This window comes from Ruditapes philippinarum, unplaced genomic scaffold (genome assembly GCF_026571515.1).
Source record: "Ruditapes philippinarum isolate M1 unplaced genomic scaffold, ASM2657151v2 ctg520_1_1_1_1, whole genome shotgun sequence".
NCBI lineage: Eukaryota > Metazoa > Mollusca > Bivalvia > Venerida > Veneridae > Ruditapes > Ruditapes philippinarum.
This window is the reverse complement of record NW_026854260.1, coordinates 188,102-216,087: the sequence shown is the minus strand read 5'-3', so window position 1 is coordinate 216,087 and position 27,986 is coordinate 188,102. Positions and strand designations below refer to the sequence as shown.

The window sequence follows — 27,986 nt, the reverse complement described above, 5'->3', positions numbered from 1 at the left end:
ATCTGACTCAAGATCACTAAAGATGATTGTCAAGGTCACTAAAGATGATAAAATATAGAGATTTTGTCCAGCGCATATCTCCTACACATATGGAGGGATTCTAATGAAATTTCATACAAATGTTCACCACTAGAAAGAAGCCCTGTCGCGTGCATGAACAAGGCCTCTAGATCAAAGGTAAAGGTCACACTTAGAGGTTATAGAAAAACGCTTTTTCCGGAGCAAAACTTCTAATGCATAGAGGGATTTCAACACAATTTGGCACAAATGTTCACTATTGTGAGGCGGAGTGTCGCGTGCAAAATCCAGGTCCCTGCGGCCAAAGTCAAGGGGTCACACATAGGGGTCAAAGTTCAGAAAAAAATATGAAAATGTGTATTGGGACCATTTAGTCATCATAAATTGAGGAATTGAAACACTATCATGACTACCGGTGTGAAACATGTAATTTAGGTAACTATATGCAAGGTCAATGTCACTAAAGATAATTTTCAAGGTCCCTAAAGATGATAAAATATAGAGATTTTGTCCAGAGCATATCTCTAAGTCTTTCTCATACGGAGGGATTCTAATGAAACTTCATACAAATGTTCACCACTATATGAAGCCGTGTGGCGCGCATGAACCAGGCTTCTGATCATAGGTCAAGGTTACCCTTAGAGGTCATAGAAAAACGCTTGTCTGGAGCAAAACTTCTACACGCATAGAGAGATTTCAACACAACTTGGCACAAATGTTCATTATTGTGAGGCGGGGTTTAGCGTTTAAAATATAGGTCCCTGTGGCCAAGGTCAAGGTCACACATAGGGGTCAAAGTTTAGATAAAAAAATCACAAGTGATGATAATATATCCAGATATTTTCCGGATATTGCATAGAGAATATCTCCTATATGCATATCTTTAATGCCTACATCTCTGTCAAAAGCTTCTGTAACGGGTGTATATTGCGACAGTGTTGCTCTTGTTTAAGCTATATTATCTAGGGTAATGTAGATTGATAAAACCTTAAACGCAACTGTAAACAGAATAATTTGCTAGTTAACTTGTCAGGAACAGTTGATGGTTGAAAGCCATCATGAGAGGTTTATGATTGGATGCTTGGAGCTGACATAACCAAATTAGCAATTGTAGAAGAGTATATCTTCTGTTCTATAAAATGTTACTAAATAATAAAAATGTTCAAGTTGTCATATTTTCTGTACACATACTAGCTTCTAAATGGCTTCACATTTTTATGTTTAGATACAATAATTGCCAATATCTCAGAGCAATTTATGGCACTGTTGCTTTTTGTACTTTTATGGTCACTTCAGGAATCATTGTCTAAACATAACTGAATTTATGTTTGATCTATGACTGAATAACCTTATGTGCAATTGTAGATATTTCTTCTTTTTCTATAAAATGTAAAAATACTCAAAAATGTTTAAAATGTCTATCATCGACTAGAGTACACAAAACTAGATTTTCAAATGTCTTCAATTCTTTTTTTTTATTGTAGATGTATTAATTGCCATTATCTCAGGAAAATTAATGGCATGTTTTTGGCTTATTAACTCGGAAGTCCTTTTAAAATTATATTGTAAACTATAAATGGGATTAAACGGATAATATATAGGAAACTATAAAGTGGGAATTTTTAAAAAAAATGTATGTTTTCATTAGAAGCAACTTTAAAGCTATAATATGATGGGAGATAGGAAATATTTATCTTAAAACGCATTAATTTATAGTTTTAGTGTCACAATTTGAATTACTAGTAACGTGACCATTACAGATTTGAGATTACAACATTTTTCTTGTATTTGTTGTGTTTAGAAAAATTATGATATGTGCGCCTTAACATCGTATTAGGATTACCTTATTTGCTATTACGTAATAACTTTAATAGTTTACTCAGGAGTAATACACTAAGAATGCAAAGGAAAATAGAAACACAAGACAACTAATTTTAATAAACTATTAACTGTAGACATTCATGAGCACTAATATGCATACATTTTAGGTAGCATTATGCATAATAACAATAGGTAATCAGTTGCTAGATATGTTGTTGATTTGCATAACAAATTAATATTGCTGTTAAAATGAATAAATTGAACACAACATTTATGCGTATATTGTGACACTCTTTGAACAAATTCGGGTTCGCACGGTTTTAATCAATAGCGATGTACAATATTATCTCTCCTTTTCCTTCGTTTCGGGTACACTTAACTAATATTGTTCATCTGATTGGTATTTTGCATCCTCTGGTGGTTTATTGTCTCCGACGAACATTGGTTTTTATACTCCCGAAAGCATTTCGGCGTATAATGTTATGCATCTAGTTGTCTGTCCATCCGTCCATCTGTTAGCACGTTCTCTTGTCAGGTCTGTATTTTCTTAACCGTTGGAAGGAAATCCAAACTACTTAGCAGAAATGTTGACCATAATGAGACTATGTGCAGAGCGCAGATTTGACCTTTCTAAGGTCTAGGTCACACTTAGTCATTTTGTGTCAATATCAAAATTGTTTGTCCGCTCTGTATCTTATGAACCGATAGAAAGAAATTGAAGATTTTTGGCAGAAATATTTATTATAATAGGACGGTGTGCAGAACACAAGTTTGGACTTCCTTTAATCAAAATTGGCCCCAACCCGGAAATATTCATTGATTGATAAAGACTTATATAGGAGTTTTCGTGTCCTGTCTGTATCTTTTGAACTTGTGGAAGGAAATTCAAACAACTTGGCAGAAATGTTAACCATAATGAGACGACGTGTACAGTGCAGGTTTGACCTTTCTCATGTCAAGGTCACATTTAGTCATTATGAGTCAATACCAAAACTTTGTCCGCTCTGTATCTTTTGAACCGATAGCAAGAAATTAAAACTTTTTGGCAGAAATATTACTTATATTGAGACGGTGTGCAGAATACAAGTTTGGACTTTCTACAATTAAAATTGCCCCCATCCCGGGATTTATTGATTTATATAGACTTATGTAGGAGTTTTCGTGTCCGGTCAGTATCATTTCGAAGGAAATTGAAACTACTTGGCAGAAATGTTAATCATAATGAGATGATGTGCAAAGTGCAGGTTTGACCTTCCTCAGGTCAAGGTCACACATAGTCGTTTTGTATCAATTTCCAAATTTTGTGCTCGCTCTGTTTCTTTCAAACTGATAGTATGAAATTAAATCTAATTGGCAGAACTATTTATCTTACAGAGACGATACACAGAGTGCAGTTTTGGACTACCTCAGGTCAATAATACATAGAGGATATTCAAGTTTTTTCTATAAATACATGATTTATTTTCATCGAGTAATGTTTATGTTTATGTTTCACTGCAGTGAAAAATAAATTTTTACAGTGAAAATACGGAAAATGAAAATACGCATTTTATTTCATCAATATTTCTCAATATTTCATTACAAAGTATATAATAAACTGATTTATTCAAAATCCTTATATAAAGTGAATATATTGCAATGGAAGATTGAAATGTAAGAATTTATTAATACGTTTCTTCCCAATGTATATGTATTTACCTCCCTTCATTTTCTAAAATCTATCACTTTATAATGTTTTTTTATCAAACTATATATTTTTTTCCTGTTAAGATTATAATAATTAAGGTGCTTTTATAGGTTTATATGATTTAATTTTTTTGAAATGAGACAATCTTATTAAATGAAACTAATGTGACTTGACATACATGTGCGCCGCGATTCCGTTAGTTGCCATGGTGTTTATGGCATATTTTTGTTGTTTGTTGATATTTATCTATGAAAATTTGTGAAAATGTTTAAATTATATGGGTTTATAACATAGTAAAATATCAAATTCGTACGTGTTTTATTTAGCTTTTGATCAATCTTGTCACAGAATATTGGGACAACCCTCGTACATGTATGTAAATTCACTAAATAACAATAAGTTGTAAATGAGGCATATAAAATGTCAATTTTTTAAGGTAAGTTATTAGGGGCGTATGCGGCCGAGTGGTTACGGTCGTTGACTTCAAACCACTTGCCCCTCACCGCTATAGGTTCGAATCCCGACAGGGACTTTGGATTCTTTCATGTAAGGAAGCTATCCAGCTAGCTATTGTTCCAAAAATCATTTCACTGTTATTAAAAATGGCTGGGTAGGTCTGCCACATTTTACATGAACGTATATTTATATAGCATATATGTTTTAAAAGCATATTCCACCAACATACAACATACAGAGCATAGATTTTTAGCATGTATCATCACTTTGTAAATTAGCCTTTTATCATTTAAAAACCAACATTATTGTTGTTTTCAGTCAGTATTTATACTCTGTGACAATAGCATGTATATTTATAATCACCACTCTGTGCTTCAACATTTGTTTTGGATGGTGACATGTTTGCGGTCTGTACTTCACAGCGGAAAGCTGTGGCATATATAATTGTCACTAAGTAATCATGTGACAAGCGTAGCTCTTTGGCATGTTTCAATATAGATCTTAATATAAAACATATTTTGGACAAATGTTATAAATGGGTATCCTCTCTGTTTAAACATTATTTTATTAACTTAAAAATATAATTATTCAAAACAAATTTGCATTCGGGCGTATTTTGCCACGCTATGCGTTGCTCTTGTAAATTATTTCGTCGTCTTATGTTCGAATTGGCATAATTGTCATCGTCAATTGATATTTCATAGCATATGGCTACTCATGTCTTCATTGGTAAGTGTTATCGTTTCAATTTCATTGACATTAGGTAAGGCTTCCTGGACAGGAATGGAGTCTTCTACTGTTGCTGACTTTGTTGTAGATGATGCCATTTGTGGTTCTTCATCTGGTTTATCGTCGGCCATTTTCTTGAAGTTTTTTATTACTGGGCGGTACTGACTCTTGGCCTGCGGAATCAGCCCCTTGCTCAAACTTTCACACAGTGTAGCAAGAAATATTCTCCTATTGTATTACTTATAGAACGATTAACCTAAATAACGGAAACTAAGTTAGCTGTTAAGGCTTGCACTTAGCTTTTACCTTCAGACGCCCCTATCAACGGAAAGAGAAAAGATCACACAGTACTTTAAAGAACAAAAGATTGGTGGTCAGATTGTTTACTGTTGTTAGGCCGTGTCTACACCTATTCAAGTTTCTTACATGTCACATTTAGATAAGCTAAATAAACGGCCCTTTCAACATTTTTTCAGGCACAATTTTTACTGAAATGTCTCATTAAGATAGCCCAGGATTTATACCTTTGTCTTTGCAAGACTATCATGTTTCTGTAAAATATGTGAAAAGAAGCGGGAAAATGATGCAATTAGCTAAAACATAATGGAGTAAATGCGTTCATTCTTTTTTAAAATTGAAAAAAATGTGACAAAAAATTATTTTGTTTGATGAAACTTATTCACTAAATGAACAAGATCATTTTAAATCCATTTTGACTCTACTTGAAAAAGAGCTCTTGTTTATTTTTTTACAATGTATTTATTTTTATTTTTTTTTTTTTGCTCTTCTGTGTATCAGCGTATTGATTTGTTCCTTTGACCAAGACATTGTAATCATTAACTGAAATTCAAAGGACATGTACACTGAATCACAACAAAAGTCAGAAAATAATAAAAAAACAACACTATCACACCTTCGGTGCACATGTTTTGTGTCAAACCGGTGTTATCAGTGTCTTGACAGCCAAAAACTTGTAGAAAAATAGAACGTGTTCTAACTTTCTTGCAAGGAATTATCTTCTTGGATGTCACATAATTTCTCTTTAAAACTCATTCAAGTAGGGTGTCTACACTATCCAATACAAGAGAATATGATACTTGCATTCAAGACTTGGATAGGTGTAGACGGGCACTTACTGTACTAAAGTGCTATTACTTACTGACTTTGTTATTATGCCCCCACTTCAAAGAAGAGGGGGTATATTGCTTTGCATTTGTCTGTCTGTCGGTTTGTCGTCCGTCGGTCCGTAGACCAAATGGTTTCCAAGTGATAACTAAAGAACCCTCAGGCCTAGGAACTTCAAACTTGGTATGGTGATTGGTCATGACCAGTAGATGACCCCTATTGATATTGGTGTTAAGGGGTCAAAGGTCAAGGTCACATTGGCCTTGTAAGTAAAAACAGTTTCCAATCAAAAACTAAAGAACGCTTAGGCCTAGGAACTTCAAACTTGGTATGATAATTGATCATGACCAGCAGATGAACTCTATTGATTTCATGTTCAAGGGGTCAAATGTCAAGGTCACATTGACCTTGTAGGTAAAAACGGTTTCCGATCAATAACTAAAGAACGCTTAGGTCTAGGAACTTCAAACTTTGTATGATGATTGGTCATGACCAGCAGATGACCCCTATTGATTTTTGGGTCAAGGGGTCAAAGGTCAAGGTCACATTGACCTTGTAGGTAAAAACGGTTTCCGATCAATAACTAAAGAACGCTTAGGCCTAGGAACTTCAAACTTGGTATGATGATTGGTCATGACCAGCAGATGACCCCTATTGATTTTGGGGTCAAGGGGTCAAAGGTCAAGGTCACATTGACCTTGTAGGTAAAAACGGTTTCCGATCAATAACTAAAGAACGCTTAGGCCTAGGAACTTCAAACTTGGTATGATGATTGGTCATGACCAGCAGATGACCCCTATTGATTTTTGGGTCAAGGGGTCAAAGGTCAAGGTCACATTGACCTTGTAGGTAAAAACGGTTTCCGATCAATAACTAAACAACGCTGAGGCCTAGGAACTTCAAACTTTGTATGATGATTGGCCATGACCAGCAAATGATCCCTATTGATTTCTGGGTCAAGGGGTCAAAGGTCAAGGTCACATTGACCTTGTAGGTAAAAAGGGTTTCCGATCAATTACTTAAGACCGCTTAGGCCTGGAAACTTCAAACTTGGTATGATGATTGGTCATGACCAGTAGATGACCCCTATTGATTTTGGGATCACGGGTCAGTGTTATATTGACCTTGTACTTAAAGACGGTTTCTGACCAATAACTCAACAACTCAAGTTGTGTTGGTTGATATTTTTATATTAAACTAAAATTGCTTTTGGTATACACATTTGAAGGTCTTATGTAATATAACAACTTGACAGTCATTAATGAGGCCTACATGATTCATAAAATTGATACATTTATTATTTGGTAAGATTTGTAATAACTTAGATTGCTGCACACAACCTATGGGGTGACAATAACTATTACCTTGTGACTATTCATGACCAGTAGATACAAAATAACACTTATTAATTTTTTGTTCACTAGGTCAGAAGTCATGCATAATAACCTGATCACATGACTAATTGGCTGCCGATAGGGGGCATACATGTTTTACAAACATATTTTGTTATGTAAGTAAATATCCTGTCCGTGCTCTGTCTTGTGTCCTCTCCTGTTTTGTTTGGTGTCATCCTGGGCTCTTTGCCGCTGGCAAATAAAGATATTAAAATGAATAAATTGAAGAAAACATTATGCCTATTAAACAGAAATACCACATAATGAGGTATTTCCCCTTAAAGTGTGAAAGGTATTCGTAATGAATCTGTGTTTTACACGCAACAACTGCAGCAGAAAGTCTTGTTTTAAAAGTTACAAAATAAGTGAAAGATAAAATCTATAAAAATCCAAGATGACTTCCAAATTAAACAAACAACATTAGTTTTAACTACTTAATAAATATGAAGTTTATTAAACAAAACATATTCTAGAAAAAAGAGCAGCTCAAAGTGTTGATGCAAATTTGTCTTTTTAATAAAGAAAATATTTACAAGAAAAACTAATTAATTTATATGTCAGTAAAATCTTTGAGCAGACAATTTTGGTTCTTACTTCTTCAAAAATGTGCTTCAGACTGTCAAATTCATTAAAATGCAGAACTGTTCTGATTGGTCAAAGAATTTTAGCTAAGTGAATTTCTTTTTAATTGATGCTGCTGTTTTATCAATTCTTTACATTACTATTCTAAAAATAGATTATGATTCGTTGAAAATTTTCAACAGCACCGATAACAAATGATTATAAAAAGGATTATAACAATAAAAAAGAAACTAAATCGACTGACAAGAAATATCCTTAACTTGTAAATTTCTAAGTCAGGCAAAGTGAAAGTTGAACAATTTGTGTATTGGCATTGCTAAGTGAATATAACTTTATTATTCACTAAGATATTTAATGTATCGAGATAATTCACTTACAACATGTTTTGCCTTAGTTTATTCTAAAGCCCTGATCCATATGGAAATAGACGTGCATTCTTAGATTGATTTCTCATTTGTATTAACGAACCTTACTCTTTTGAGGTTTAATATTTTAGTGTACGGCGCGATGGTAATAATAATATGTCGATTTATCATTTAATCCAAAATAGTATTCAACCTAACAATATGTTTAACAAAAATATGTATGTCAGATATTCATTTCAGAGGAGCTGACGTATCTATTGAGGATGTGAAACAGTTAACTCCTCTTTTGACGGCAATAAGGTACGACAGTCTACAAGTATTTCAACGCCTTACAGAAGACATGTCAGATGAAGTTGAAATCGATAAAATGGTTGAAATAGCAACAAAATATAACAGCGAGCACGTCGCAAAAGATTTGATACAGAAGTTCGGGGACGACTGTAAAAATGTTATTGAAAAAAACTGGCACAAACTTGTGTCATTAGCCACGGTCAATAACAGTTTTAAGCTATTACAAGTAAGTTAGAACTTTTACATAGTACTTTGAAATTCACACTTTAACACACTTAAATATATCTACTCTATATCTAGATATTTGTTTTCACGATGCTCTATTTTTATTTAGATGCTGCATGATCAGGTAAAAGACATTGATATCCCTTCCTTGGAAGAAGACACTGACGATGAAGTGAGTATTATCTTTTATCAATTGTTATTATCATAATTTTATTCAGTCACATACAGTTAATAGTACATTCAATCAATATAACTATAATATGGCTATAATGTCCAATCTTTCTTTTACGAAGTAAAGTCAAAATGTTCCTCGACTGAGGTGGTAGTTTCAATGTAACGGCACGAAATTTAATTCATGTACGTTTCATTTCCTAGGGTGACTTTTTTGATGTGGTGGTTGGTGACAATATGTGTTTCCAAACCATAAAATCTCTATGGTTTAAGGATCATTAAAATAAATCACATATTTATTATGTGTGATAATTCATGATATTGTGGTTGAGATTCACTTTAACACCAATAAAAACAAACACACTTCAAATAATAATCTTTTTTAATATATACTTATAAATGAAATATTGAGAAATATTGATGAAATAAAATGTGTATTTTCAGTTTCCGTATTTTCACTGAAAAAAATTTATTTTTCACTGCAGTGAAACATATTTTCCGTATTTTCACTGGTGTCTTGCCGGACTACTTTCTTTTAAATTCTGCCAGTACACAAAATTTAAGGGAAAGTCTTTCAAATTTTAATGTCAAAAATGAGTAAAATGTATATAATAAACAGAAAATTCAAGTTTTTTCCATACATACATGATGTATTTTCATCTTGTGGCATGAAAATTACCATATTTCACTCGTGGCTACCGCCACTCATGAAATATTTATTTTCATACCACTCGATGAAAATAAATCATGTATTTATAGAAAAAACTTGAATATCCTCTATTTATTTTTCCATATTTCAATAACTACAAATAATAAAATATAATCAAACGCACCTACAAATTGTAACAAGTGATATTTTTCTACCATTCAAAATAGGGCAAAATCGGAGCAAAGAAAGAGATACATACATAATTTTCGAGAACTTTTTGTACTTAACTCCCGGATGCAACGTTTACACTTAACGAAAGTACTTTTAAAAGTTAACTTGATTTATGTGATGTATCATATTTTTTCTTGTTAGAAACTGTATGTTGTAAATGTCACAGGCGAACATCTAAACAATTCAACATATCAAATGCATATTTACAAAATCCCCAAAATAAAAAAAAAATAAAAAACACCTTTGTTGAATATATATTAACACAAGATACAAATTCCTTGCATAAGTCAACTTTTGGTTTCGCTCAATAACTTGAGTTTGCTTTGGCGCCAAACTTGGTGTGTGGGTAGTGTATATCAAGAGGAAACTTGGGATAGCTTCCAAGGTGTCTGCTATCAAGGTCAAGGTCACTCTTGCTAGAAATTCGATTTCCACTCATTTACTTGTGCTTGCTGAGGCCTATTGACACCAAATTTGATGTTTGGGTATCTCATATCATAGACAGCTTGTGATCGATATCCAGGTCCCTGTTGTCAAGGTCAAGGTCACTGTTGCTAAAAATATAATTCAGTTTCCGCTCAATTATTGTGTTTGCTTTGACCTGTTAACATCAAAACTTGGGGTATTGGTAACTTCTATGAAGAGACACTTTGGAATTGCTACCAAGGTGTCTGTGATCAAGGTCAAAGTCATTGTTGCTAAATATTGAGATTCAGTTTCTACTCAATAACTTTTGTTCGCTTTTGCCTATTGACACTAAACTTGGTGAATTGGTTGCTTATATCAAAAGGCAGCTTTTGATTCTTACCCAGTTGTCTGTGATCAAAGTCAAGGTCAGAAATTCAGTTTCCGCTAAATAACTCGAATTAGTTGAGGCCTATTGAAGTCAAACGTTGTGTCTGTGCAGCTTATATCAAGATGCAGCATTGGATTGCTACCCAGATGTTTTTGATCAAGGTCAAGGTCACAATTGTAAAATAGAAATTCAGTTTCCGATTCAAAGGTCTACCAAAATCTTCCATGGCCGCTATTCGATATTTTCAGCTTTGCGGATCTAATATACCCATCCCGAAATGGAATCAATTCACATATGCGCCCATTCTCCAAACTCCTCGTGGTAGTTTTTTTAATAAGAACTACGTCAAAAATTGTAGCATTATATGCAGATCGCATTTTCTTTGATTTCAGTTTGGATTCCATACGTTCCCAAGTTTTGTTTCTCCAAATTCTTCAGAATGCTTTTGTTTGTTCAATATTGTCAATTATTTATCTCTTGTACTTACATATGTAAAGAAATAACTATCGTAATCTTCTGTCTATATCTTCGGGAGGCCGGTTTTCGGAAATGGAAATTATTTGGTGTAAGTGTAATATTTCAATTTGTGTCATCAATTACGTGTATCAGTGGTCGTCTTCAACTTCCTTTAACAATGTTTATAATTTTAGGATTCGCAAAGTAAGATTGAAAGGTGTTCCAATACATATCCAAAACCATTATTTTGTAAAATTGTTCTTAAAGATGAAACCAAATTATCATTTCCCTGTATATTATCTTTAACCATCTTTAAATAACACTTTTTAAATAATCTATGTTTTGGGATTTTAATAATTTTTAAATTAGTCTTAAATATCATGTCCCTGTATTATCATTAAAAATCTTTAAATACATGTAACACTTTTTAACTAGTCTATCTTTTGGGATTTTAATAATTTTTAACTAATACTCAATTCGTATTTTTATTGATATTTTATTTATAGGATACCTCCAGCAGTCGCCTAATACAGCTACATTAGATTTTTTTTACAACACATAAAGCGTTTGCCATCAAGCAAAGCACTCTTTAAATACCTGTACCCCAAATGTCAGCTCCCCATATAGTACTAGTACCTGAGGAGATATTTTAGTATCAAACAGTTTAAAAAATACTTTTTTTATTTAATTGGCAACACTCAAACCAAAGATTCTAAACTTGATATAAAAACCTTCTTTCCCTTTTATACATAACTCATGTAAACCATTCTGTTAATAAAAAGCTGTCTTGTAAATATTAAAAAACCATAACCAAAAACATTGCAACTTCAATTTGCTTATTTTTATAAGTCCTATTTTTAATTTTATCCAAGGTGCCACCATTTAAAAAAACTATTTTTGCTTTACTTTAATTTACTTTAAGTTTATATGTATCACAAAAAAGTTGACAAAGTATCTAATTGCTTTTGGACATATAACCATTTTTATCAAAAAATTAGTTTTCAAGCGTAGGTTTATTGCATTAGTAGAAAAGTGTAATAAACTTCTAAATTATTAAATGCTGCAGTAATTATAAGTATAGGCCACTTCCAAAAGCCTTTACTGTTAGGTTTTGTTGGGTTAACCCTTTAGCAGTATCAGTTCAAATTCCTCTCAGTGCCTGAGACTTTTACGTTTAAAATAATGGTGACAATGATTAAAATGAAATAATGCTTATAAAGTTTCTTTTGTGGGCAATATGATTTGACTAGTATAAAGATGTGACATTGCGTCTAGCCTGATCTATTCTGGGAACTTTATAGGTATAATTACATTGAACATGAGTAGGCAGTGTTCACTCATTGACAGTGATTAAAACTCACATTTTGAAATATAAGGTTGCAATGAGTAAATAAAGAGGGGAGAAGTGAATAGGCCACTTCCTACAACCCTGTTGTTGTGTTAACCTTTGAAAGACATAGTTGATTTTCGGCCTTGCAGCTGAAAGGTCCAGGGTTGAAATCCTGGTTAGTGCCTGAGATTTTTCAGGTTTGCAGTAATGGTAAGGGTGTTGAATAATGTTTGTTTTCCTGGTTCTGCAGATTCTGTGATAATTAAAGTGACATTATGTCTATTCAAGTGATAATCACGAGTGTTCAGGAAAAATTTAAACTTAACATTTTGTCATATGTTTGTTTTCCATTTTATAGTAAATGTCACCTTGATAATGGATAATCCGCATTAACCACAAAAATGTCTATAAAGATCATTCATAAACTGTCATTTTCTAAAAGTGTTGGACAATCTTTTTTATATTAAAGCAGTTTTTAAATTTATCCTAAACATTAAATTTGCAATTATTTTTCAATTGCCATTAAAATTGTCAATCTTAAATATGCAACTTACTTCTCTCGGTTGACAGTGAAAAGAATGTGCATCATTTTCAAAAACATCATCACAATTTACGTGTTCAAACGTATATAAATATTTCTACTATGGCTGTGATGGTATCTTCTACCTTGTGCACCTTCAGAGCAGAGGGTATGCTTCATCAAACACTGAACATTCTCTGAACGTCAGTAAGAGATACATCTCCCACACACGTGATATTAAGTTGTTTGAATAATTTTATAAAAAAAAATTGTCCAATGTAGATCGCGGGAATTGGTTTCTCTTGTATAATTCTTGAACATTTGAAATAACCTAATAAACAAGATGTTTGTGATGCTATTCTTAGTAACTCAGTCATTTCTATGACCCAGTTTATAACAACCAAATGTATCCTAAGTTTCCTCAATGGTTATTTTGCGAAATTTCTGAGAGACGCTATTTTGTTTGGCGGGGAAACATCCGTCTATTTATCAATTGTGCATCCAGGTGATCTGTTTTAACCAATGAAAATGCGTATAAAGATATTCGAGTCGATTAGAACTTGGCATTTCATTGGTCGTTCAATGTTCATTATAAAGGTCAATAATACAGATCTACGCTGGTTTAAGCAGCGGTGTGAAGTAACTAGAGTCAATTTACTGAGCTGCTACCACACGTCTTAAACATTGACTTGATAAAAATGTGCCATCAAGCAAAGCACTCTTCAAAAGATCATTTCGTATAATTATTTATATCAGAAAAAATCTTTTTAACGTATCTTAAGGCTGGTCTGGTTAAAAGTATCATAATTGGAAATGATATATCTATAGCGCTTAGCTTGACTTAACGGAATACCTCGATTTCATGATTAAATAAAATAGGATGTAAAATCTAAACACAATTGAATTTTGTCCGTTTGCAAAATATATCGGTACCAATATTGTCAGTTGCGTCTTTAGATACATAAACATCAAGGAATAATACCGAGTACGTAGAAATGCTGTGAATAAGCAAACTTACTGTTCGGGTTAAAACTATTGAAAACATCTATAAATAAATTAAGCAAAGAAACATTCAAAACCAATAGAATATCATCTAGGAAACGTCATCACCAGACATCAAGTTTTATATCATAAACTGACTATGAAATTGATTTAGTTCAAAACGAAATTCAAACACTAGATTAAAGTTATTTCTTGTTTTCTCACTTTTTTATGAAAAGTAATATTTTTATCGTAAACTTTAAGGAGTAAGCTGCGGATGAAGGTGCAGAAACAGAAACAAATCAGATTAAGGTATATGTTATTTCTTTATTGATCAGATTTAATACCATAACACAGGACTAAAATATACATAAAAAATACTATACGTTGAAATTGTTTTCTGTTTTGTTTGTTGTTGTTGTTTTTTACTATTTATTCAAATAAAACCCGTGTTTGTCAGAATCTGTAGTTTAAAACTGCAAAAAAGAGCATACAAAGTAATCTTCAAATATTACTACTTTTTGACGGGAGGAATTTCACGGCCATCATATGGACCTTGCAAAACTTGTGACAATTGATGGAGTAATCGGGGCTATATTATTATACTTTTTCGTGTAAAAAATATGCATTTTTTCTGGTTGCGGACACATCTGTCACTATTTCAAAAAACGATATTTGTATGAAATTGAATGATTAAGTTCATAACGAGATTCGTACACAAGATTAAACTTATTTCTTGTTTTATCACACATTATAAAATTTTTATTGTAAATTTTTAGTTTTACACACCTTGGTTTAATGCAATTAAATCAGATTCAGGTATATGTTATTTCTACATTGATCATGTTTGCCAAAACACATGACAAAACTATTCGTGAACTGGTTTAATTAATTTCTCTTGACAATGAAAATGTCATTACATAGGTCACACATTATTTGGCTTTTTCCATACACGTACACAATTGGTGCAATTCATGATATTACATAGAATAATACCACTAAATGAGTATCTTTATAAACTAAAATAAGATGAATTTCCACTAGCATTGAGCACTTTTTGGACATGTATTCATTCATTCATCCGGACTTCTTAATGAAGTCAGAATTGTATGTGAAATAAATGAAAGAATAAATAAAAACTTTTTTAAGAACACAAAATATAATCTTATGCAATGTTAACGTTTATTTGACATTCTCTAAACTCATTTTTCTTCATATGGAATTTAAATGAAAAATATACAATGTCATGTATAGCTTTCGAAAATGAACAAACACACATTTCTAAATGTTGAGTAAACCTCAGATTAATCTAATATGTAAGATCTTTCTATTGGATAGGACAATTCTTTTTATGGCGATTGCGATAAGAAGTGGTCAAATTTGTTTTTTTTATCTTAATTAATTTTCTTAAATACAAGTATTTCATAATTTTTTATTGTCAGTATATCAAGGTATAATTATAAATTTATTGATGTTTATAAAAAATGTCTTTGATTACAATTGCAAATGAATTAAATAGTTGTTTTGAGAGGAAATTAATATCTCTAAAAACAACAACAACAAACACTACCAAGTTCGTGCATTTTTTTGGTTTTCCGTATAACAAATCTTTTCTGAGATAACGTAATCTGATTTGATGTTATGATTTCTTTTGTATACGCCAGAAAGAATTTCGGATTTCGGCGTATATTGTTATGCTCCTGGTTGTACGTCCGTGTCAGGAGAAATGACTGCCTTGATGTTATTTAATCTAAGGAAAGATTTAGTAATAAAAACTAGAACCAATTTCCAAGATATGGGGGCTTGGCAGCACCGCCTGACATAAAAGTGAAATATTCTCAGTTGGAAAACTAGCGTGTAATTGTTTAGTAAACACTTTTTTTTTAGGTATTTTTATCCTTTTCTATCTCAAATCAATATATACATGTAAACAACAAACTCTGATTATTATTTACACCCAAAACAAAGAACTTTGATCATTATTTACACCCAAAACAAACACACGTCATTTATCAGCCACTTATACGAAATATCTTTTCACGTATACGTCTTTTATACGAAACAATACTAGACACCTGGCGAGCCCAAGCTCTAAACAACTTATGATCAAACAAAACAATAAAATCACCACAAAATGAAGAACACAGAAATGACTATTTTTACAACTCTAAGATACAGTATAAACCACAAACATTCATCCAACAATATTAACTTCACACAATCTAATCAGCATCAGAAAAGCAAACTAAAGCACCCAATATTTACATATATCCTCAAAACAAAGCATCAACTAATATAATCTTGACCAGACAAACATTCAACCAATGTCAACCAATTATATCTTCACAAACAGATATAACTCAATAACTGTAAAAACTAATTACAACCAAGAAACCCTGATCAATTAAGATCACCACAATTATATTCAACCAACTTCAACAAACCAACAAAACAACAAATTCTCTTCTCAACAACAACAAAAAAAACAAACGCTACACACTATTAGCGTGTCACTCCTAAACTGATGTAAAATCTCTCTCAAAACCCGCATAATTGCTAGTTTAAACGATCTGACCTTTACATGTTGATAGATTTTATACCCCCAGCAACAGGTTTATAAATGAAACTGTACATTGAAATCTGATACACTACAAAGTATCGCTGACTCGTTATAAAATAAAAACTATCTACAGTGAAATTGTATGATTATTCTCACAGCCCCCTACTCAAGAAAACACTCCACGGTTTTCAAACAAAATGAATAATCTACAATGTCTCTTTTCAGGTATCGAGTCTACTTAGGTAATCTGCACATACGTTGTCATTTCCTTTCACAGCTACTATTCTAAACGTATAGTTCTGTAGAAATAATGCCCATCTCATAATGCGGCCACTGTCAACTTTACACTTCTGAATATATGTTAAAGGAGCATGGTCTGTATGCAGCTCAAATTCTTTCCCGTACAAATATTTGTTGAATTTCTTTATTCCAAATACCATTGCAAGACACTCCCTTTCGATAACCGAGTAGTTTCTTTCTCTATTGAGCAATTTCTTACTCGCGTAAGCTATTGGAAGCAGACCATCATCAAACTCTTGAAGAAGCGCAGCCCTAACTCCGGTATCTGAAGCATCACATTGCAAAACAAATGACTTTGAAAAGTCTGGAAGTCGTAGTATTGGTGATCGTGTCAGTACTTGCTTCAATGTCGTAAAGGCTTTTTCATGTTCTTGTTTCCATATGATTTTATTTGGCTGTCCTTTCTTCGTAAGATCTGTCAATGGTGAAGCAATTTCTGCAAATGAAGCAATGAATTTTCGGTAGTATCCAGCAGTCCAAGAAATGATCTCACTTGCTTCTTTGACTCTGCTCGCACAGCGTCTCTAATTTTCATCAATTTGTCATCTTCCATTTGCATTTGTCCTTTGCCAACAACATGACCGGTAAATGGTATACCTTCAAATCCAATCATACATTTAGAAGGTTTAACTGTGATCTTTGCTTCTCGTATTCTGTCGAACAACTGTCTCAACATTTTAATATGTCTCTCCCATGTAACCGTATGTCCAAGCACATCGTCAACATAGTTATCAATATCATTCACTCCGGAAAGCAAGCAACTGCCGCATCATTCTATTAATGTTGCACCAGAATTGACCATTCCAAATGGCATCTTTCTGAATTGGTAACTACCTTCTGTTGTAGAAAATGCTGTTAGATGTCTTGATTTTGCTTCAATTGGTATTTGCCAAAAACCTTTGGTCAAATCAATTTTTGTGAAGAACTTATCGTTTTTTAGCTTTGCCATCACATACTCAACATTACAACATTACCCATTGGTTCTGTATCAAACTTTGTTACAGATTTCAGTCGTCTGAAGTCAATACAAATGCGGTTTGTATTATCCTTTTTTATCACCAAAACAATTGGAGAATTATAATCAGAATTTGCTGGTTCAATGATACCACATTCAAGCATTTTCTTAATTTCATCCTCTACCGCTGTCCTTTTTGGCATATGGTATCGTACTGTCTTACACGAATTGGTGTTTTGTCAGTCAACTCAATCTTGTGAGATTCAAGATCCGTAGTTCCGGGAATATCAGTAAAAATATCCTCAAATTCTTGAAGCAACGCATTCACTTCTGATTTTTGTTCTAACTAGTTCACAGCGCCAAAATATGGAAAAACCATGTGAAAATTCTGGTGGCCACATTTTAAACTTAATTGTCATTAAACTTGGTCAGGATGCTTGTCTAGGTAATTGCTCGGATCAGTTCGAACATGGGTCATTGCGGATGAAAAACTAGGTCAAAGGAGCTTAAAGGCTATATGTCACATTTTTTACTCAACTTTCATGAAACTTTGCAAGGATGTTTGTCTATGTAATTGCTCGGATGAGTTCGATGGGCCAGGTAGGCGATCTTTGGCCATCTTGGCCTTCTTGTTTTTCTAGAACTTTATATTTCTATATATTTTTTTTTTAAATATTAAAGATGTTATGTTAATGTGAATAATTAATTTGAAATGTAATCGAAGTCGGTCTTATTTATCAATTAAACGTGATGCTACTTAAAATATGTAAATGAGCTAAATAACAATAAGTTGTAAATGAAATATATAAAATGTCAATAAGGTGCATCCGAGGCCCAGTGGTTAAAGTCGTTGAACTCAAACCACTTGCCCCTCACCGCTGTCTGTTCGAATCTCAACAGCGACTTTGGATTCTTTCATGTGAGGAGGGTATCAAACTAGCTTACGTAACCTCAGTGGTTCTACTCAAGTGCCCGTTCGAGCCTGAAATAATGCACGGTAGGTCACCTTAGGTCTCCATCCACCATTAAAGCTGGAAAGTCGCCATTTGACCGCTAATGTGTCGGTGCGACGTAAAACCTGATCAAACAATTTATGAAAACTAAGGACATAGATGAAGATGTTTTGTGTACGGGCAGCTGTTGATTTACATTGTAACCTCTGTTTGGCCTTACTGTGGGAAGTCTTTCACTTATTTACAGACTGATATGGGTTGAAGGGCTAATATAAAGTTGCTGTATACCTGTTGTATTATACCCTTAAACAAAATATATGTTCAAGGAAAAACTACCAGTATGATAAATTGCAGAAAGATTATCCCTTGACATCACTGCATTTTTTTGATGGCTGAATGTTATAAGCGTTGAATGGAGGGAGGTAATAAGAACACATTTTCATATGCCAAAAAATAATATATGTTTAAGCTTAGATTCTGCATGAATCATTGTATTGTTGACACCTTACAAAAGTTATATAAATCATAGTCATTTGGTCTATATTGGCCCTGTCCCAGGAGTCACATAGATATGAAAACTTATTTTCATGTAACTATGTATTCTAAAATAAAGTTATACACTAATATTTATATATATATGTCTATACCCAGTGAGTTGTTAGGGTGAATGTAGGTTTTGCACAATGTACTTGTACACATATTTAAAAAGTATACATGTTTCCAAGGTTTTTTCCTCCCACTAAAAACGTGCAGAGTATAGATATTTACCATGTATCATCGCTTTGTTCACTTTATACAAGTTGAATTATCAGTTTTGTACCAATTAGATGGATGTATGTATGAGTATTGGTGTTTTCAATTCAAAGAGAGGTATTTTGTTGTTTTGTTTTAATTATTTTAGGCTTAATATTTTGTGATTTTGAATTTCTGGTTTTATATATACCAATTGTAAGTTTCTTAAAACATTTTATTATTTAGAACCCAACATTATTGTTGTTTTCAGTCAGCATATGTATTCAGTGACAATAGCATGAAGGTAAATTATCACCACTTTGCCCTTTATGGGCATGACTGGTGACATGTCTGATGTGGACTCGACAGCGTAAACTGTAGCATACATAATCTTTATTAGTATTCATGTGCCAAGAGCGTAGTTCTTTTGCATGTATCAATACAGATTTTAATATCAAAAATTGAAATAAACATGTTGTGACAAATGAAATAATTTGGTCACCTTTTTTTAAATAACTTTTTGATTATTTTAAATAAATTTGCATCCCGGCGAATATTGCCACGCCTATGCGGTGCTCTTGTTAATCATTTGAGAATAGCTCTCCCATCCCGACTTTGTAAATTTTTGCACTTAGTGTGTATTTAAAAATGTTTATGCTTTAAAATACTAATTGACTATTCTCCTTTAATAACGTTTCTCCTGTTCGATGAAAACTGAGGTCTTTGACTGCTTTTCGATCAATATTGTAACGCTGTAAGCTATGGTATTAAAATTAAAGCTATAACGAGATATGAACTGATTGATGAACAAACGACCAATAAAATTAATAACTGTTATGATCCGTGGCCGGTTTTGATATATTTTTGTCATATTGCATCAAAAGGGGTATGTTGCATTCGATCATTTATAGAAAACTTATTTGTCTTAAAAATGATTTTCTTGATAGATACAGGTGTATTTATATATTTACCCGACTTACATTAAAGTAATAATACTCCCTTGTTTAATTTCACAAAACAATGAGCGTAAAAGCTTAGTTTTAATATAATAATAAAAATAAGGAGTGAGTGTAGCAATGCTTGATTCTAATATTTACATGTAATATTTGATATTGGAATTTTGTCTCTAAATGCATATTACCTTTATGCTTATATTTATTTTTTACAGACTACCGGTGATACGTCTAAAGAAACGAAACATCAAAAAGAGCCCCCAAAAGAACCCCTTCTTGTAGCTGCGGAAAAGGGGTACTTCGAATGTTTGGATGTAAGTTTTCCTGTTTTATATCGTTTATGAATAAAGTTATAGTTTTATCAACACGTCAATAATAGATATAAACTGTGTTAACATTTAAAGAATACTCTTACTTAATGGTATCTACCCAGACTAAAATGGTGCAATGCGGGAATGGTGCAATGCTGGACACTTTCCATAGGAACTGCGTGGCTTGGTTATTTAAGGGACTGCACTCCGTAACTGTTGTTCTTTCTTGTTTAAATTTCCGTCATTTTATTCATTGAATTCATGGTACTCCTACAATCGGATCAAATGGTTTTTGAAAATGTATCTAAGGCAAGCCCCTCTAATGGGCACTATTATGTACTGTAAATCTGACAAAATAGGCCAGTTATATGTGTTAAAAATTTTTTTGATGCAAAACCTTTTTACCTGTTAACAATATATCTCCTTAACGACGTAGAACCGATTTTCCGACAACAACATATAAAAGGTGAAATTGTTTGATTAGATAAAGGTCTGAATCACACGAATCAATTACTGTTCGACCAATGTTTACATGAGTCAGATCAGATGTTTGTCATGGATGCATGTATCTCCATGGTGTTTTGATATGATATATTTTTGTTGTTGCGTTTTAAGTTTAGATACGAGATGAATTTTAACTCTTAAAAGTTATATATAATTTAGAATGATAATTATCAAAAATATGATTATTTGTAAACCCATATTTAGGAATCCAAAATCCATAATCTGACACGTACAATTCTTATTTTAAATATATTAAGCAAAGAACAAAGACGCGCAAGACGCCAGTACGTACTAAACATAATTATATACACTGACTTATTATATAATCCATACTAGAAATTGCCGTTTCAATTCAATTTACTCTTATGTATATCATTTTACCAAAGAATATTTAACAATATGTATAATTTTGAATATCATTCAATATTCAAAGAGAGGTACTCCAGTAAATAAACTTTAATCAAATAAATTTTTTAAAAGAAGGTTTATAAATGAGTGCATTTTGTCAATGCTAAACCATTTAATCGTAGGCAGTCTTATATATAATTCATGAATATCCAAATTTATACATATTAAAATTCTACCGATTGAACACTGATTTTACTTTTCGATTGAACAATAAATTATTTGATATAAGTAGCTGAGAGTACTGATAAATTCGTTTTATGTGTTTTCCGGTATTTTCATAAGCATGAGTTTATGGGATTGTGAACGTTTCTGCTAGTCTCGTTATTTTGGTCAAATCTATATTGAAAAATGACATTAAAAAGCAGTGTTACATTGTTTTTGGATGTGGACATGGTTTGACAGAACTTAAATACCTGAGTAACATAACTTGGAAGTGAAAGAACCTAAAACTCTGAGTGTTCGTATTCAGAACTCCTTTCGGTTAATGATTAGACGCGTATACTATTTCAGAGAGCTCCTTTGCATTATTTTACTTATTAAGGAATGGGCAATAAGATTCCCAGATTTCAGTTTAAATCTTTGAATTGACCAATGAAATTTCTACTGATATTTAGTTCTTTCTTTAAATTTTACAGAAAGTCAAACTGATTTAAGACGGCCTAAGACGTGTAATAGTAATGCCGTTGTAGACACATGGTCTGCTTATCCAGTTGATACTCAAAACCTTTCTAAGGATACTACATATGTTAAATAATTATTGACTGTTTTATGATCTATAAGGCAAATATTTTTGGTCAGTTTCTTTAAATAATAAAAAAAAACTTTCATGAACTTATTTGTGAGGATAGAATTCCTCAGAAATAAGGTGCGGACGAAGGAAACAAAATTTATACTTTACCTTTTCTAGAACTTTTATAAAATAAGATTAATGTGCATCAATCATTAAATGAACGTAAGGCCGTTGTTATTGAACGATTCAAAAGAACACATAACTTATGTGGACATACTTTACAGCAAATAACATTTACAGCTATGTTAATAATTTACCAGAAATAAAAGGTAAATAAAATGATAAAATTACAACCACAGGATAAAAAGGACTTAAAAACAAGAAGAAATGTAGGTAAAGGTTTAATGTACCTTCATTTATTTAGAACATTAAAAAAATCTGTATCAAAAAAACAATAATTGTGATTAAAATCCTCATTAAAGATTTAAAACATTATTATAAAAAAATCATCTAATTCCTTTTTTCTAGGACAATATCAATGTGATGTAAAAAGGGGGCATGGTAAAATATGGAATATTAAAAAAGAAACACAATAAAACATTTTACATTGTATGGTTTTCGTTTTATTTTGCTGAGAAAATTTTGTTATATGATATACAGTTTTGAAAATTAAAAGGAGTCCGGAACAATATATGAAACAAATTGAATTGATAAACAAACCTATTGATTCATTTTTAGATTATACACGATGGTTAAAATGGCTTAAATCTTAACGTTTTTTTAAATATTAAAGTATGAAAAAAATATTGTTTAAAAGATTTGTGAAAAGATGTAAAAAACAAAAGAAATTTAATACCCACCATTTTCTTATCAAACAAAAGCATTGTTATGAATATATAAGAAAAAAGATTGAAGATTGATTGAAGAAATGAATCACACTGGATTTCTACGGTAGCGGTCAGTTGATAACCAATTTGTAAAGAGGTATAATTAATGAAAAGTTAAAACAGATACATGTAATAATATTTGAGTATTTATCAAAAAATCTTGATTGAGCCAGAAAAATGATATATTTTTTAGTATTGTGACAAGGTACGATATGCTATTAGAAATGATGTTTTTTTTAGATTTTGATAAAGACGAAAATATTTGATTTATGTACAAAATGTGAAAATGGAAAGACAGCATTGCATCTTGCAGCTGCAAAAGGAAGAATAAGGTAACTGTTACTTTTCATCACTTTTCAACCAAGTGCTTGTTTTTGTTGTTTATCTTTTTTTCGCTTTTATAATCCTTAACGTGTTTTTTTTCACAAGCACTTAACAAGTTATAGCATTTCTAATCTTTTGTGTATTATGGCGTGTTTTGATTAAACAAAATAAACAAAACCATTACGTCAATTTATATTTTATATCACTTTTATTTGCATAAAAGTATTAAGTTGGTGGGTTGTTTTCATATAAAAAAGTCAATTGTTGTATTTAGCGACTTTATGTAATTTTTTTATTACAAAGAAACGTAGAATGTTTGATTGCGAAGGCACCGAAGCTGATGTATATGAAAGACAAATCAAAACGTACAGCACTCCACGACGCAAAACAACATAATGATCCCAAGTCATATATCGGACTAGCATATACAAGTTGATAGGCATGAACATGTAGATAGTCATGGAAAAGAATATCAAAACCAATATCATGTGATCATGAGACATGAAGACAATAAGATATTGATTCAAGTAAATGAAATACTATGTCTTCAACTAGGATTACATAATATGTTTTAAGTTTTAAATAAGAGCATTACTAAAAGCCAGATTGTTTTGTATACTTTTGTAACTTTATCTGAAATTTGACGAAATTGATTTGAATTGAACAGCGATGTTTGAGCATTCAAGTATTTAATATATACCTCTTACGAATGAGGTTGTAACAGGTTCATATAATAATAAAATGATGTACATCTTCAACAACATGAGTTTACAACATGGACAGTATTTTTAGCTTCATCGATAAGTTGCTTCTAATTTTGCATGTTTGAGCCCTATGAGTTTGAATCCTTTGAGCCCATGATCTCATGAAGACAAGTTCTACTTAATCGGTGCTATGTGTAGCTTGCACTAACATCAATGGTCGTGTTCTATCAAACCGAGTCTGTAGCATCTGTAATTTTGCATTTTTCGCGGTTCTTTATGTAAACCCATTATCTTTCACTTTTTTGTTCTGGAATTTCCCTCTTAAAGAACGTGGTAAAGGTCAAGGCAAAGTTCATAAGAACTTAATACCTACGTTACTATATATATAGTAACAAAAAATAAGGTATTTCAAGGCCATTATCGCAAGATTTAATTAGATAATTATGCATTTTGACCACCTTGCTACTCGGCATTTTTTCCATAATGGGCGAGTGAATGAGCGCACGTGCAAAATGACGTTATCAACTCTCAGTGACTTTCAAGATGGATGCTGTCGTTGACTGAATGAGCTGTAGTCAATTACAAATTGATAATTTAACAATATAAAGAGCGACTGGCCATTATGCATATATTTGGGCCATTATAACATAATGGCGAGCAGCAACCAAGTATTAAACTCTATGTTGCAGCTAAATATATAAAACTCTTTTTTTTTCAAAAGTTTTATTTCATTTAAGCATATAACTATCGATATGAGCATATACATTACTTTGACTAAATATAATAAAACAGGATATGTTTGTTAACATGTATGTCCCCTATCGGCAGCTTATTTGTTATGTGGTCAGGTTATTATGACTGACTTTTGACCCTGTGACCAAAGAGTCAATAGAGGTTATCTACTGGTCATGAATAGTCACAAGGTATCTGTGACCGTAAAGGTTGTGTGACAAAGTGATCAAATAATGTATGCATAGACTTTATGAATCATGTATGCCTCTTTAATAACACCCAATTTGATTTATTACATACGACCTTTAAATGTGTTTACTAAAAGCATTTTAGTTTAATTTAAAATATCAATCAAGGCAACTTCAGTTGTTGGGGTATTGGTCGGAAACCGTTTTTACCTACAAGGTCATGTGACCTTCAATGTGACATTGACATTTGATAACAATAATGTATCTTTTCCATCTTTTCGTATTCATGAAATTATTGGTACTGTCAAGTGTTTTGTAAATTATGATTTATTTATTTTACATAATGAGTTATGTTTAATTTAATTTCATAATTTCATTGTAATCAATGTAATTGTTAAAAAAAACTTTCATCAAAATGGTATTGCCACACCTGTTTTATTACTTTTATTGCCGCTAAAGTAAGCTTTTCCTTTCCATTCATATTTCCATGTATCAATTTTATCAACCGTTGAATATGTTTCTTGCAATAAACAGATTATATATTACTTGTATTTTTCACTTCTGAAATATCTGCTGTCATTTTGTGTAATTACCTTACCCACGTACATTAAGAGAACATATAGAAATATATTCATTATTAAATATCATTTAGAGGTTAATACTTTGTTGCTGCTCGCTATTATGCGATAGTGGCCCGAAGATGTCCATAATGGCCTGAGGGCCGCAGGCCCGAAGGACATTGTGAACTCGAGGGTCATTATCGCATAATGGCGAGCAGCAACCAAGTATTAACGTCTTTAATACCTATGTCCGAAATACGGCGTTTAGACATCGCCGCTCATCTTGGTTGTCGCCCTTTCTAAGAAACGGACAGTTGTCAATGTAACAAATATTTGTCATATTGTACAGATTAACTTAGAAAACAAGACAACACAATTAAATATAAGAAAATGTTGTTTTATTGTTGTTTTTATCGATAAATACAGAATTCTACCCTTCAACATTTTTGTGAGAAATACATTTTGAATCTCGAGATAACAAGTAACGTTAGTGCCAGTTTGTTTGGAAGTTTTGTGCCTTCAAGAACGGTTTATGAGACTGTCTAGGTCTAAATGCGAACGATCCGACCTTTTCTTATAGTCAATCTAATATCATGTTTGGAATTTATGAGAGTCATGTATTGTCTTGAGTTTATAAATCTTCAATGATAAGCTTTGCTGATTGTGATTATGTCATTTAAACTTAAAAAAAAATGTGTGTGCAAGTGACTACAGTTCATTCAACGTCAGCAGCCATCTTGAAAGGCACTGTGAGTTGATGACGTCATTCTGCACGTGCGCACATTTATTCGCCCATTATGGAAAATTAATGCCGAGTAGCAATGCGGCCAAAATTGCATAATGACCTAGATATTGCCATAATGGCCATGAAATACCCTAGTTTCTGTTACTATATATAGTAACATAGGTATTAATAATGCGTAAAAATAATGTGTGAACAGGGGTATAATCTATTAGCGTTATTCATTATTCAATTTTATGGGATTAGGGCGTTTTCAGCATTACGCAAACAAAATTTTCACATAGTTGTACGTGTATATCTAAAAATATTGTAAATGATTTTTATCAAATTTTAACATTCTCTCTGTGTTAGATAGACCACACAAATGCGGCATATAATATTATATATGAATTGACAAATTGGAAGCATGATAATATGTCAAAATAATAATAAATTATAAGAATCACTGAAGAAATCCCGAAATTGCAGATGTTGCAGAACGGGTGTGATTAAGCCTGTTCATGGACATGAAAGTTCACGCTACTGTTCATGTCCCCACCCTCATTCAAGCAGCTAAAGCAGTATTCAACATTTAAACATGTAATGGTGAAGTGCTTGAATTTAGAAACATCCACGTATTCAGGCGGTTATCATGGAACCTTTAATGCGACAGATTAGTGACATTCCATAAAAAAACCGGTATGCTTGTACACAATGAGCAGAACTAAATAAAATGTGATTTTAGAATAGGAGGTTACATGTATAAAGCCTTCGTATCACAGATAAATTGTCAAGTTAATGTATACTTAAACAATTTAGGTAGAAAAACCAAATAGAACGAACTAAAAGTACCACCAACATAACAAAAAAGTCGTTTTAGATCGGAAATATAACATATTTTTGCAGGTTGATTATCAATATTACATAAAGTGCTTACATATATGAATTTTATGACCAGCAGTAAAGATTGTAAATAACAATTTTCATTTTCAAGCCACAAGACTTATTGGCAAGCATAACGGAACAGCACCAAATACAGTTGTTTTTGGGTAACCATGCTTTTAAGAGATACACATTTTTTTTGTAATTATTCGCTATATAGGGTAATAATAAATCTCGTATATATACAACTGCTTATATAATGTATGTGATATTTATGCATGATATTCCATTTAACAGTTTAGAACAACTTAAGTATATTTTTAAGAGACAAAAATGGCAGAACACCATTAAGTTATGCAGCCGAAAATGGAATGCTAGAATGCACAATAAAGTTGGTAGAAAATGGCGCGGATATTAATTTGGAAGATAATAATAAGGTAATCGCATTTTAGTCATTTACCTTTTTGCAAAGAAAACTAACAAGAGTTTGTTGGAGAAAATATTTAATGCTAACACCAATTTATAGATAAAATAAATAAACATGCATTATTTTTATCATTTATTATTATAAACGTATGTAAATGGTAATTTTCTCAAGTATTATGTTAAAAATGTTTTTGTTACACTTCACGTGATTTATTTACTATGTAGCCTTCAGAGGTAATATCAGAGGTTAAATACGCAATGTCACATGGTAACATTACTTTTCGGCCCACTGATATTACTGAATAGCCCTCACACGCTTATCATGGTTT

The 27,986-nt window shown here is 32.1% G+C and overlaps 2 protein-coding genes across 2 annotated transcripts in view; both read left to right on the top strand.

The window, feature by feature from the left end:
• The window catches only part of LOC132739553 (serine/threonine-protein phosphatase 6 regulatory ankyrin repeat subunit B-like), a gene marked incomplete at its 5' end in the record, with an annotated part of 31,838 nt that extends 7,958 nt beyond the window's left edge, over positions 1 to 23,880 (top strand). Inside the window, 5 exons of the mRNA XM_060727265.1 lie at positions 8,418 to 8,694; positions 8,803 to 8,865; positions 20,496 to 20,594; positions 23,361 to 23,452; positions 23,748 to 23,880. Coding sequence (XP_060583248.1) covers positions 8,418 to 8,694; positions 8,803 to 8,865; positions 20,496 to 20,594; positions 23,361 to 23,452; positions 23,748 to 23,880 — 664 coding nt within the window. The remainder of the gene's footprint in view (positions 1 to 8,417; positions 8,695 to 8,802; positions 8,866 to 20,495; positions 20,595 to 23,360; positions 23,453 to 23,747) is intronic.
• Positions 23,881 to 27,539: 3,659 nt separating this feature from the next.
• The window catches only part of LOC132739556 (transient receptor potential cation channel subfamily A member 1 homolog), a 60,479-nt gene continuing 60,032 nt past the window's right edge, over positions 27,540 to 27,986 (top strand). Inside the window, exon 1 of the mRNA XM_060727267.1 lies at positions 27,540 to 27,668. Coding sequence (XP_060583250.1) covers positions 27,603 to 27,668 — 66 coding nt within the window. The 5' untranslated portion in view covers positions 27,540 to 27,602. The remainder of the gene's footprint in view (positions 27,669 to 27,986) is intronic.